This window comes from Mastigoproctus giganteus, chromosome 11 (genome assembly GCF_048544385.1).
Source record: "Mastigoproctus giganteus isolate SK-2022 chromosome 11, ASM4854438v1, whole genome shotgun sequence".
In the NCBI taxonomy this organism is placed as follows: Eukaryota; Metazoa; Arthropoda; class Arachnida; order Uropygi; family Thelyphonidae; genus Mastigoproctus; species Mastigoproctus giganteus.
Genome location: NC_143585.1, coordinates 57,067,740 through 57,080,474, shown reverse-complemented (window position 1 = coordinate 57,080,474; position 12,735 = coordinate 57,067,740). Strand labels below are relative to the sequence as shown.

The 12,735-nt window shown below is 36.3% G+C and overlaps 1 protein-coding gene across 4 annotated transcripts in view; it reads left to right on the top strand.

Annotated features, from left to right (window-relative positions):
* The window catches only part of LOC150078026 (sister chromatid cohesion protein PDS5 homolog A-like), a 797,139-nt gene that overhangs the window by 697,141 nt on the left and 87,263 nt on the right, over window positions 1–12,735 (top strand). For all 4 annotated transcript variants that reach the window (XM_090384327.1, XM_090384329.1, XM_090384326.1 and 1 more), the window contains exon 31: window positions 10,850–11,356. In XM_090384327.1, the coding sequence (XP_090240453.1) occupies window positions 10,850–11,356 (507 nt within the window). The remainder of the gene's footprint in view (window positions 1–10,849; window positions 11,357–12,735) is intronic.

Below are 12,735 nucleotides of genomic sequence, written 5' to 3'. Positions count from 1 at the left end.
TCACAGAGATAATGATTAACACCGTTCATGAACCTAGTCCAAACCCTTTGGAAGCAGAATAGCCTGGTTCTGATTGTTAACGCCCTCCCAACTTCAAGTCGTCAGTGAACTTTGAAACTTCCCCTCTATTTTCTTACCAATATCATTTAGAAAGATTAAAAAAACAAGAGAGGTCCACCACTTGCTCCTCAGTCTACTCTGATGAATACTCATTTATTGACCACCCTTGTCAATAAATGAGTATTCATCAATAAATGAGTACCCTTGTCAATAAATGAGGATTTGCTGACCTCAGTAGGTCAGCAAATCCTCCAACCAACCAACCTCCAATCCATTTATGGATTAGAGGTTGGTTGGTTTGAGGATAGAGGTTGGTTGGTTGGAGGATTAGAGGTTGGTTGGTTGGAGGATTTGCTGACCTACTGAGGTCAGCAAATCCTCATTTATTGACAAGGGTACTCATTTCGAGTAGGTCAGCAAATATTCTATTAAGTGTATTCCATCCCTGTAGAAGCAGGCTCTGCCATTAACAAGCATAGACCATGCTGTGAAAAATTCTAACCCATAAGCCTTGCACAGTCTGTCCAGGGGTGAATTGATTGATAAGTCTCTCATCATCTGCTTGTCTGGGCAGAATTGCAGACAGTTTCAAATTTTACCCTTACTCATGATGTTTTCTCAGCATTGGCCTGTACTTGTTAAGTCAGTCCTTAGATCTCCTTCTCTTAATCTCCTTAGTGCCAACGTGTTCAAGATATTATCTTTTGTGACCTTAAAAGATAATATCTGTTCTACAACATCATCAGCTTTTGCTCCAGGCAGATGTACCCTGGTTCTGTTCCACCCATCTATGACTACCTCCTGTGGAACCAGTGCATTCTGACTTGGGTTTTGCTGCTGTTTGTTTGATGTGCAAATGACTTGACCAGCACTATGGGATTATGTGGGTAGCTGAGAGCTTGATGAGTCCTCCCCATTTAATTCCTTTGAGGGCATTCACTTTGTTCTTAAAGTTTTCATAAGTGTCCATCAGAACGGCAAGTTTATGCCTAATATACTCACACTCTTTACATTGAACAAACACAAAGGCATCCCCCTCCCCCTTATCCGTACCATGTCCTGTTCAGACAGATAAGCAAACAACAAACAAATAGTACATTTTTAAGACTGATTTAGGGGACAACCCCCCCCTTCTATGCTGAGTTACAGCACTCCGCACTGATCATTGGATATTTCGTACATAAATAATGAAATCCTCTTGAATTCATCTTGCCCATCAGTCTCACAAAACTTTTCGGTAGTCACTCTAATGGAACATTCTACACTACTGTCCTACTGGCTCATATGCACTTCTTTGAGGCTAATGACATGTGATTTAATGGTTTGCGGTGGAACGGCTGTCTCATAGACATAGGAAACAATATTTTGTGAGCCCTCCTTGCATGCCCATTAACAAACCATTGATAGTGAGATAACCCAGGTATTCCACTGGTGAGTGTTGTATTACTTCAAGTAGTGTTGTCATTTTATAGTTATTGTGTCTCCTTTAGATGATCAGAGTGGGCAATGGAGATGGATGGAGTTCTTTTCTTGCATAAGTTCCTGTAATGCAAGAGAACCACTTTCAAACTTCACTCTGAGACAACAATGAAGAGGTGTCATTTGGATGTAATGTGTACTTATGACAATTCCATTGATATCATGGCAGTTGCAGAGAGCAGACTGTTTACTGTAAAGAATGTTGGCAAAACTTTATTTTTTCCGATATCAAACAAACTTGATATTGGAAAAAAATGGTTGCACTTTTAGATTCTTTTTAACTGAGTGTTTCTGCTTTAGTCTAGAGGCAAGTTGATCTTTTTTTTTGGAGAGAGCTAGATCTCAAATGAGGTTATTCAACACATCTAAACAGCTCCTGCTCCTATGTCTCTTCAGCAGGTGTATAGCCAGGATTGGTTGAAGTTCTCCTTTCTTCAGTTCCGATGTCTCTTCGTCGGGTGAATACTCAGGATTGGCTGAATTTCTCAGGTCTCCACCTGAGAAACCTTCATCGCATTCCATTTCATCTTCAAAAGAATCTAATCCATTTTATTAAATTATTCTATATACATCCTGATGAGAAATAGAGAATTAACAACAGAGTCAGCATGCATCACACCATTTCCACAGTCTACTGGTTAACTTTTCCCTTTTTCTCTTCTCTTTTTCCCTCCCTTTTTTCCTTTCACTGCACACAAACTACACTTAGTTTTTGTTAACTCATGCACAAGGCTATGCCTCTGTATAATATAAGGATTTGTTGTCATACATCTGTTTAAGTTAACAAAGAGATACCACTTATCTATATTTTTTTCTCTATATGAATAAAGCCTATCAGCCAATGGAGATGGCGCCTCCGTAGCCAGGTGGGCAGGAGACCAGCGCTTAGCACATGCTTCTTGATTAGACCAGGTTCAAGCCCGTGACCACCAAATTCGGAGGATAAGGAAAGGTCAGGGAATGACCACTGCATATCCCCGGAGCAATATGGCCTTAGTTGCTAATGCTCCTAAAAGAGAGAGAAAAAAAAAATGCAGACCTTATCAACTGTCTAGAGGAAGTTGCTTATTATTATTTTGTCTAAACCCATTTAAGGAATAGATGTGTTTGGATGAAAGATATGCTCACTAGATCTTATGGTCAAAGCCGAAACCAGCATTCATAATGCTTTCATTAGCTGTGAAGGTTTAGCCATGTATATCTGGACATAGAAAAGGCCTTTGATGCCATATAGCAGTATGGTATTCCTCAGGATCTTCACACTCTAGGGCTTCATGGCCATTCACTTTCTAATCTATAGTTTCTTCCTATAAAGAACATTTTGAGTTCAGTACCTAAATGTCCTTTCTCAGACTTTTACTCGGGAAGGTTTCCACAAGGATCAATACCAGTTGCCAAATTCTTTGTAATACCATGATGCAAGATATTCCAGATGCTCTAGAAACATACCTGTATGTTGATGAACTCTCCTTTTCCTGTTATTCATGTTGTATCGACACTATAGAAAGTTAACTGCGGGTAACAAAATAGAACTCTGGATGTCAAACAATGATACTATCTTTCTAATAAAAAGCCTTCTGTTATCCATTTTTATAATAAAATAATCACTCACTACCCAGAACCTTAGTTGTGACTAAAAAGTCACATTATTCTGCTTACCAAATTTCAAAGAGCATAAAACCTATTTGCAAATTTGTTACTTAAAAAAACTGAATATCCTCAGTGCTATTTCCACTGACATGGGGTGCCAATTGATAAACCTCCATTTCATCTATACCATATGTTAATCAAAAGTCAGTTACAGTACAGTTTCTTTCATTTATGACTTAACTAGGAAAAGTATCCTTATAAAGCTTAATACAAATCATCATAGTGCCTTCAAGATAGTCTCGGGTGCTTTTAGAACATCTCCAGTCCAAAGCCATCTATGTAGAACTATTATTGCTGAACTGTGAAGCAGAAATTCAAAGCCTTTATCTTCATTCAATCTGGACATACCCTTTGACAAGTTGATTAATCATTATTTAAGTAAACTCAATGAAAAAAGACCCACTGGAATTCGATTGCCAGAATTAATGGTTTGAGCATAAAAATATAAGATATATTTCAAGAAACAGATGTACTTTTTTTCTCCATGGCCCAGACGTGTGCCTCTTTGTAACAACTATTTTCAGCAATTTGAAAAAGAATTCTTTATTAAATCAAGACTACCAGTGATTGCACGGCACCCACTTATTTACCAGTTTGTAACTCTATCAAATATATATAGATATATTCAAAGACAGAATCAGTATTGGAAGCAGTGCCTGAACTACATATCTAAATCAGAAATCAGACTAGCCTTAGAAAATATAAACTTTTCTTCTTATTCAAAAGCCATAACATATACTGATTCCAGGAGTGCAATAACTGCATTAAAAAATAAATTTCTATCCTCCCATCCCATTATGAATGAAATGAAATCTTATCTGATAGATTTCCATGCAGCTAAGTGTTTAGCTAACTTGGCAGTAGTTAGTCACCTGGGTTTTTGGAATTCTGTTTAAACGTTACCAATTTTTAATTTTTTTCTTAATGGGTTTCAGTACTTATTGTATATACTGTTAGTTTTAAATTAAACTTTTTAAATTATGCTATATATTTTATAACATTTAATTACAAAATATATTTTAATTCTGTTGAAATTGCAAAAAAAACACCATGTTTTAAACATAAAACAGAGACATCAGACATGTGCAAATAGACACAATAGTTGTGTTTATTATGTATATAAATATTATAAAAAAAAAAAAATATATATATATATATATTCAATACTATTAGTTACTTTTCTCTCTCTCTCTCTCTGTCTCTCTCTCACACACATACACACACACACACACACCTCTTCTCACTCTTTATAGCCTTTGTCTTTTCTATATTTATTTTCATCACAAATCTACCACAACTCTTTCATAGCTATTAACCAATTAAGCAATCCTCTGAATTTGCCACTGTTGCCATATCATCTGAAAACTAACATTTTCAATATCCCCCCCCCCTTGACTTTCAACGTGACTTTCAGCATCACGTTGTCCTGCATTGACTTTATTTAATATATAACCCCTCCTTGATAACTGACCAACCAAAAAAAATTAGAAAATTTGCAGATTCTAAAGGAAATTGATCCACTCATTCCAAAAATACTAAAATTATGTATGTCACATCTCCATTGAAAGATATACTGAAATTTTAATAACTTAATGAATTACTAATTTCAAATATCATACAATAATATATTTGCTATATTAAAAATAAGTCTTATTCATTTTAAAATACTTCAATCAAACATAAAATATACTACTAGCATTCTATTTCCTTAGACATGTTTGCCACTCAGAGTTTTTTGTATAGTCCATATTTCTTTCCCTCTTAAGAAACCAGCCGTAATCTTCTCTTATGGCAAGCAATCTTCCCAGCAATCTTGGTACCATTTTTCCATTATTTACATCTCCCACATTTTGAAGAAAATGAATTTTCAAGGACAGTCAGCACCTAATATCTTTATAACGTTGCAGCAAAGTTGACACCAATGGTTCATAAATGTCATCTTTCCTTCTCCCAAGAAATCCATATATAACTGCTTTAAATGGTTGCCAAGCTGCTTGTTCAGTATCATATAGCTTTGTTTCAAATACAGTAAACCCCCGCTATTCGCAGGGGTTACGTTCCTGAGAAATGTCGCGAATACTGAGTTATGGCTCCCATAGTAATAAAGGGGTTCCATTCCAAAGTATGAAATATATAAGAAAAACTAGTCTAAAATTTTGTCTATGTATGTATTATGTGTACCTTCATAATATGACTATGTACATAGACAGTACATAGTGAAATGCAAGCATATGGCATCAAAATGAAAATAACAAACAATTTAATATTAAATGTAATATTTATTAGAAATTTCAAACCAGCGCCTTTGCTAACAAAAAAACTTATCCCGCCAGTGTTATCACCAGTTTCGCTAAAGTGTTGATAAAGGAGTTTTGCCTTTTCACGAATGATGAGTGAACTTAACGGAATTTTATTTTGAGTTCGGTCTTCTATCCACAGATTTAAAGCTTTTTCCATTTTTTCTAATTTAAAATCATGAGTTACAGAGCAAATTTTTGAAGCAATTAGCGCGTTTTCACGGACACTACGGCGATATTTCTTCCGATTTTTTGATTGATCATACCGTTGACTCATTGATTTTATAATGTTTTGCCACTGAAGAGACACTTTCACCATTAGAAATTTTGTCTAATAACTCAATTTTATTCGCTAATCATCACCTTCTTTGATATTTTCACATTTCCCTTGTTATTCGTAGCATATTTTTGTACGGGTAAAAAAGAACTTGTCCACAATAAAGGCACTTTCTTCCATTAACACACTCGAAAAAGTCTGTTTTACACTGCAAAACGGTAGATTTATCACTTATGTAAGCATATCGATTTATAAATTGATAAATTTATTCAATTTATAAGCATATAAATTAAAAGCAAATAAAAAAAAACCAAACCTTCCATGACAAGCGCATAACACATACTGAACAAGGATTAGCGAGAAACATCCACGCTCATGATTTTATCACCCCTTCCCCCACCCACTGAACGCTGTTTTGACCGGGAAAGATAATTTTAGCCACGCCCATATTTTTTTATGGCAGAAAATATTCACGGCGCTTTAAAATTCACATTTTTTTAAAGTTTCATTTTATATTAAATCAGCGATCGTGAATACGCGAAACCGCGAATACAGATACCGCGAATAGCGGGGGGTTTACTGTACATCATCTTTGGGGAGTTTATTTGAGGCCCACTGAAAATTTCTTCTTTCAGTAGTTTTGCATCTGTTAAATTTGGAAAACACTTCCCTTAGGTAGCAGAATCCACTTTATTCTTTAACCAGAGCCTTAACGGAATTCTTCATTACTTGATATACAGGATGTTTCAAAAATTATGGTTAATAATTTAAAGGTGAAAAGTACAAACTAAAATAAGAAAAAAGTCCCAGTGAACATTGGGTCGCAAATGAACCATTTTCAAGATGATGCAAATTTTCTGTTAAGATCCGCCACTGATTATGGGAGCACGAGTTTAGCAAAAAGCTCCGAATCCTTTGCTAAGGGTGGTTTTATTAAACATAAGATAATACATTTTTAATTTTTGGTTTCAACACCACAGGATTTTACAGATGTTACATGTTACAAGGTGTTCTTTCGAACACCCTTTCCTCAACATCAGGTGTTATGCTTCAGCGGGGAATGTTTCTTGGTGCAAACGTGGTCTTCAGCGCACTGCTGTTGATTTTATCAAACATGAAGTGCATGTTCACATACCCTTTCTTTGCTGTAACCTCTTTCCAAATTGAATATCCTTGACAAGTACTGGTATGCCTGCTACATCTCAGAGCATTCAGAAAGAGGGAAAGGGAGAGAATGAGCAAAACCTAACCTAAACAAACAAGTCTGGTGGATCCCAACTAGAAGTGTGCAATATCTCGAAAACGATTCACTTAAGGAACTATGTTTACTAGGCTTTTTTTGCATATTGTAGCCTGATGGTCTGTACAGTTCACCTCTAAATTATTGACCATCGCTTTTGAAACACCCTGTTTACTTGAATCTTCACTTCTAACTTTTGTTTGATGAACAGTATTAACAGACCTGGATGATGACAATTTTGTGAAAAATCACTAAATTGTCATTATTGTCATCTTGTCTGTTAATACATCAAACAAATGTCAATAGATGTTCAAGTAATTGTGATGGAAAAGCTCATCCCCATAGTGTGACAAGTTCAGGCTCAGAATGATTCAGTAGGGCTGAAAGATAAGAAATGGCAACTCAAATTTTGTTGTCTCTAGAAGATGCTGGTGTCCAGGAAACAAATGCTGATCAAGCAGCATATTCATTCAATAAATACAGATTTCTTGTTCTGTCAGGTCTCATATTCTGATGCATAAACTTGTCATAAAGCAGGCATGCAATGCTTAGTGGTCACAATCTGGCAAAATCAACGAAATAATAATTTTCTAAAAAACAAATAAAAGTAAAAAAAAAAAAAAAAAGGAAAGGATCCTCAGTTGTAGAAGCCAAGTTTCCATGTGAATTGGCATACTGAAATCATTCTAGCAAGAATAGGTATTAGACACAATCTCATATATTTGTACTTACAAAATACAGTAATCTAGAATGTCCACAACATGAGTTGCCTGAATGTCTGCTTTGTAGAGTCAGTTTCTTCAATGAAATTTTGAAAACGTTATATATAAATGCTTCTAAATTAATTTCTTATTTTGTCTTGATTACTCAGCATCAAATAAAAATCTCAAAAATAAAACCAGAATTTTTTTTTTAATCTAAAAAAAAAAAAAAGTCTATGTGATCTTGATGGAGGTAATTGCAGTTTCTGCCATGGAGTACCTTCTTTGCCCATCTTGCTAGCTTTGTTTGTGCCGTCTGGGCAGGAGGTGTACTCCTTGCTTAGGTTGAGTGGGGTATGCCACTTGTCTCTTCTCCTTATGGCCTGGTGTAGTGCTACTGTGTTTTTCTAGAAATAATCCTTCAGGTTAGCTATCGCCGGTTTCTGTTGCTCGATGAGGTCTATCAGGCCCCTTCCTCCCTTTTTTCCACGCTATTGTCAGTCTCTCCACGGTAGGCGCCTCAGCCAGGTGGGAAGGAGCAGCAGTGCGTTGCACACGCTTCTTGATTAGACGGCTTCGAGCCAGTCACCACCAAATACGGAGGATGCGGAAAGGTCAGGGAATGACCACCGCATATCCCGGAGCAATATGGCCTTAGTTGCTAATGCTCCTTAAAACCAAATAACAAACAAGAAACAAACAAACTCTCCACGGCTGACTTTGGGTAATGTTGGTGGCTCTTGGTCGTCGTGACCCTTATCTTTCTTGTGATATCCTCCAGTTCAATATTAGTCCAGTCTATGATCCCGAAGGAGTATATCTGCACTGGGACCTCATAGGTGTTTATGTCTTTAACTGCGTTCCCTCCATTCAGATTTGCTTTCAGCAGGCTTTGAATCTCTGGTGATATTTTTCAGTCATCAGGCCTTAATTTCTTTGTGCTGTAACTGCTGAGCCTGCCACTTCCTCGGGTATTTGTACGTCTCTCCTTCTCCCTCAACTATCATTATTATTATTATTGGTGACAAATTTGTCTTGTCTTCAAGCAGCTTATATTTCCTGTTTTTATTGTAATATTATTATTTGGCCACTGCAACAACAGGAAAATCTTGTTCATAGACTTGTCTATGAACAAGTGCAGATATACTCCTTTGGGATTATAGACTGGTCTAATACTGAGCTGTAGGATAGAGCCACCAACATTATCCGAATTAAATTAATTGAAATCAAATTCATTAAATTTTTGTGCTTTTAAAATCATCGTCTTTCACTGTCCCGGGATTCCAGTATTAATACCGGTATCCTAAAAAAACATTTTTCGCAATAAATTTTGATCACAATTAGAGGCAATAAAGTAAGTAAAAAACAAGTAATTACTTGAATTCATGTTTTAAATCAAACTTTTATTACATAATAAATATTCTAGCAAAAATTATTAAACATACAGTTATTCTAAAAACAAAAAAATATGCATCCACACTACCTGTCCGAATGAAGTGAGCTTTTAAGAAACTCGATAGTGTTATCATTTAAACTGGATCTAATTTTGATACATATTTAATTAGCGGCAGAAATGTCCTTTTGGATTCCGTGCTGGTTGGTGCTTTGTACTGAGATAGTCGTAGGGGAGTTGCAGTTTAATCCCCCCCCCTTATTCCATCATCTTCAAAAAATCTTATTTCCTTTTTGATTTTTTATGGCACTATATCTGTATTAATGAAAGAAAGGGACTGACAGTTAAACTTGGTGAGGAAACCAAATCTAAGTTGTGGTGAGTGGGTTATTTATTTATTAGTTTTCTTATTTCCCTGTACTTTAGTACAGGAAAATAAATATTGTTTACCCAAAAAAATGAAAAAAGTATGTTGGTGTATGGAATTAGCATTAGCCAGAACAAATGTTGACATGAAGCAAAACTTCGGGGCCCAGCTATACAGACCAATTTCACTATTTCTCAAGTGGAAACCTTAAAATATTCATAAATGGAAGATTGAAATATAGTCATTGGTGAGTAAACTGAGCAAGTCAGTAACAACAACCTAATTATTCATGATCCTCCTCCTCTTCCCCTGCTTGAATTTGGAAAGTTGCTTGCACTGGATCCCAAAGCATTTGATTAAAATGCACAAATCTGTGCACAGAAATGAATCTCCCATTGTTTGTAGTGGTACACTGCAGAGGGCAAAGAAAATTTTGACAGCAGATGGATCATATTACCTGAGAAACGAAAGGGGAGGGGGAGAGAAATAAGTGACACTAAAGCATTCTGGATATGCAGCCTGTTTGAAATTCAAGACTTCCATCAGTCAAAAATATTATAGTAACCAGCTTCTTCTGGGATCCATTATCAGTTTTGACAAATTTCATAATATTTATAATATGCTTCAGAAACCTAAAGGTGGCCATGGAAAGAAACAATGTGGATTGCTCAAAGCGGACACGGTATTGCTGCATTGTGTTGGTGCTCCATTCCATTCACTTAAGACCATGGTTGTAAACATAAAAAATGGAAGTACGTCATCCACCACTTAAATCCAGACCTGGCTCTGCTGGACTTTCATCTGTTTGTTCCTCTGATAAGAAGAACCTGACAAAACATTTTTCAAAGATTCCAAAGTCACTATGAAATTATGGTTGATACACACAGTTCTAGCATATTCCAAAAAAGATATTCTTATGGCATAGTGTGATATGTTCAGACTGCATCATATCTTTTATAAAATGCATTTATGTTTTCAATTACTAGCATTTATTAATTTTTGTAGCAAGACTAATATCAGGCTTTATGGTTTTTGATATTTCATATTTGATAATGTTTTAAATTTTTTTAAATGTTTTGTTTATACTCTGGGACAACCATGCAGTCAAAGGAGTTCATACCATAGAATGATAATACAAGAAACAAAAAATTTAGTATATCAGTTTTTTAACACACACATGCACTTGGCTAACATTTCTCATGGTCAATATGGCATGGTAAAAATGCCTTCATTAAAAATTGTCATTTTTTTTATTGCTATGTGTATATTTAACTTGTGCTGAAAATTTATATTTTAAAAATATTATAATGAAGAAAATTTCTGTAAATTATTTTCTAAAAGAAAGAAAAGCGAAAAATATTACAATTTTTTTTTCATATTTTCAGCATTCATGAGGAGCCAAAATCCAAGAGATTAGAGAGAGCATTAAATAGACCAGATAACCAAAAGCATTTAGAGGAGAAAACAAAACTCACTATACAGAATCAGGCTTCTGCACTTAGTCCTGTAGTCAAGCGGCCCCGTGGAAGGCCAAGGAAAACTCCACTCCCAGAAAATCAAGAGAATCCTGCCATCCTTAAATCTGAACATGAGTGTACAAACATATCCCCTTCCCATACTCCTCTTCCTGGTGACTTAAATCCTGTTGCAAAAAAACGAAAAGATAGGCATTTTCATGAAAGCCAAAATGAGCAACAAAAGTTAGCGCCTAAACGCAGAAGATCTCAAGATTCTGAAAGTGTTAAACATCAGTATCAGAGGTACTGGGAGAAATACTGTACTAGCAAAGATTCGGATAATAGCTCATCATCATTGTTACCAAATAACACTTCTAATTCAGAGGAACTATCCTGCATTGTTGAGCAAAGTCGAAGTAATGCTTTAGTCTCTGGGTAAGATTATTTCTGCTATACCTGATCAAGTAAATTCCATGATAGTGGGTTTACACTGAAAAAATTCTAATTTACCCTTACCCTTCATGCTATTATAATATATGTTATTTCTGTAAAATATACCTCTTGTTTTTTTTATATCCTTGAAACACAAATATTTATTTGCTAAAATTTACTATTATCCTGAAAAATGAAAAATAGCTTGCAGTTTTTGCCTTGGAATAGAACTCTGCCGTGACTGGAGACTACTAAATTCTGCAGTGAATTGAAAAAAACAAAGTGCAGAGTATAGATAAATAAGTATTGGTGTGGAGAATTGGAACTATTATTAACAGATAACAGTTCCAATTTTAAATAACTGAGCTGCTAATTTAAAACAAATAGGAAATGGAAGCTAAAAACTTGAATTTTTGACTGTTTATACAGGGTGTCTCAAAAATATTGGTACAAACATTTAGGGGAGGTAGGTAACATCTAAAGGAATGTGAATCGCATAGGAACCCATAACCAGAAACGTCACCGTAAGTCGGTACACAGCGCTGTTCATCAGTTTGCGAGAGGGAAAATTTCTGGTTTACTCATTCAAGCAGTAGTCGCCACATGAAGAGCATGCATCGATATACGAACTGTGAGCTGGCAGATATGCACCTAGTGTATGGATTAGCAGAGGTCCCACACGGTGTGCGCCCCCATGCGGCACAACATGGCTTCGCAATAAATGTATGGGCAGGTATGGTCGGTGACTGCTTAGTCGGCCCATACCTGTTACCATTCCGCATGAACTCCGCTAAATATCGGATCTTTCTTAAACAAGTTCTACTACCAGGGTTACTTGATGTTCCAGCAAATGTGAGACACAACATTTGGTTTCAACATGATGGGGCGCCTGCCTGCCCATTATGGAATGTGTGTTCGTAACCATTTCAACAGCCGTTTTTGGTGTCGATGGATTGGCCATGGTGGACCCGATGCCTGGCCCCACGCTCACCTGATTTATCGAGCCTTGATTTCTTTCTGTGGGGGGGCCCCTCAAATCTATCGTGTATGAATCGCCTGTGGAGATGGAAATGGATCTCGTGGCGAGACTCGTCTGCGCTGCTGCTGCTACTACTGTCAAAGAAACTCCAGGTGTTTGACCGTGTCTGCCAATCCATGCTGCGTCGGTTTCACGCATGCATCCCGTCTCATGGTGGAACCTTCGAGCATCTGTTGTAACATCACGAAATGCATCCATCTCATACTCCATTGTTAATATTATGTCAAATAAATGTTTGCCACTAATTACTGTTTTGTGTCATTTCTGCTTCTTGTGCCTCTGCTACTACTTTCCCGTGACGTTTCTGGTTATGGGTTCCTATGCGATTCACATTCCTTTAGAT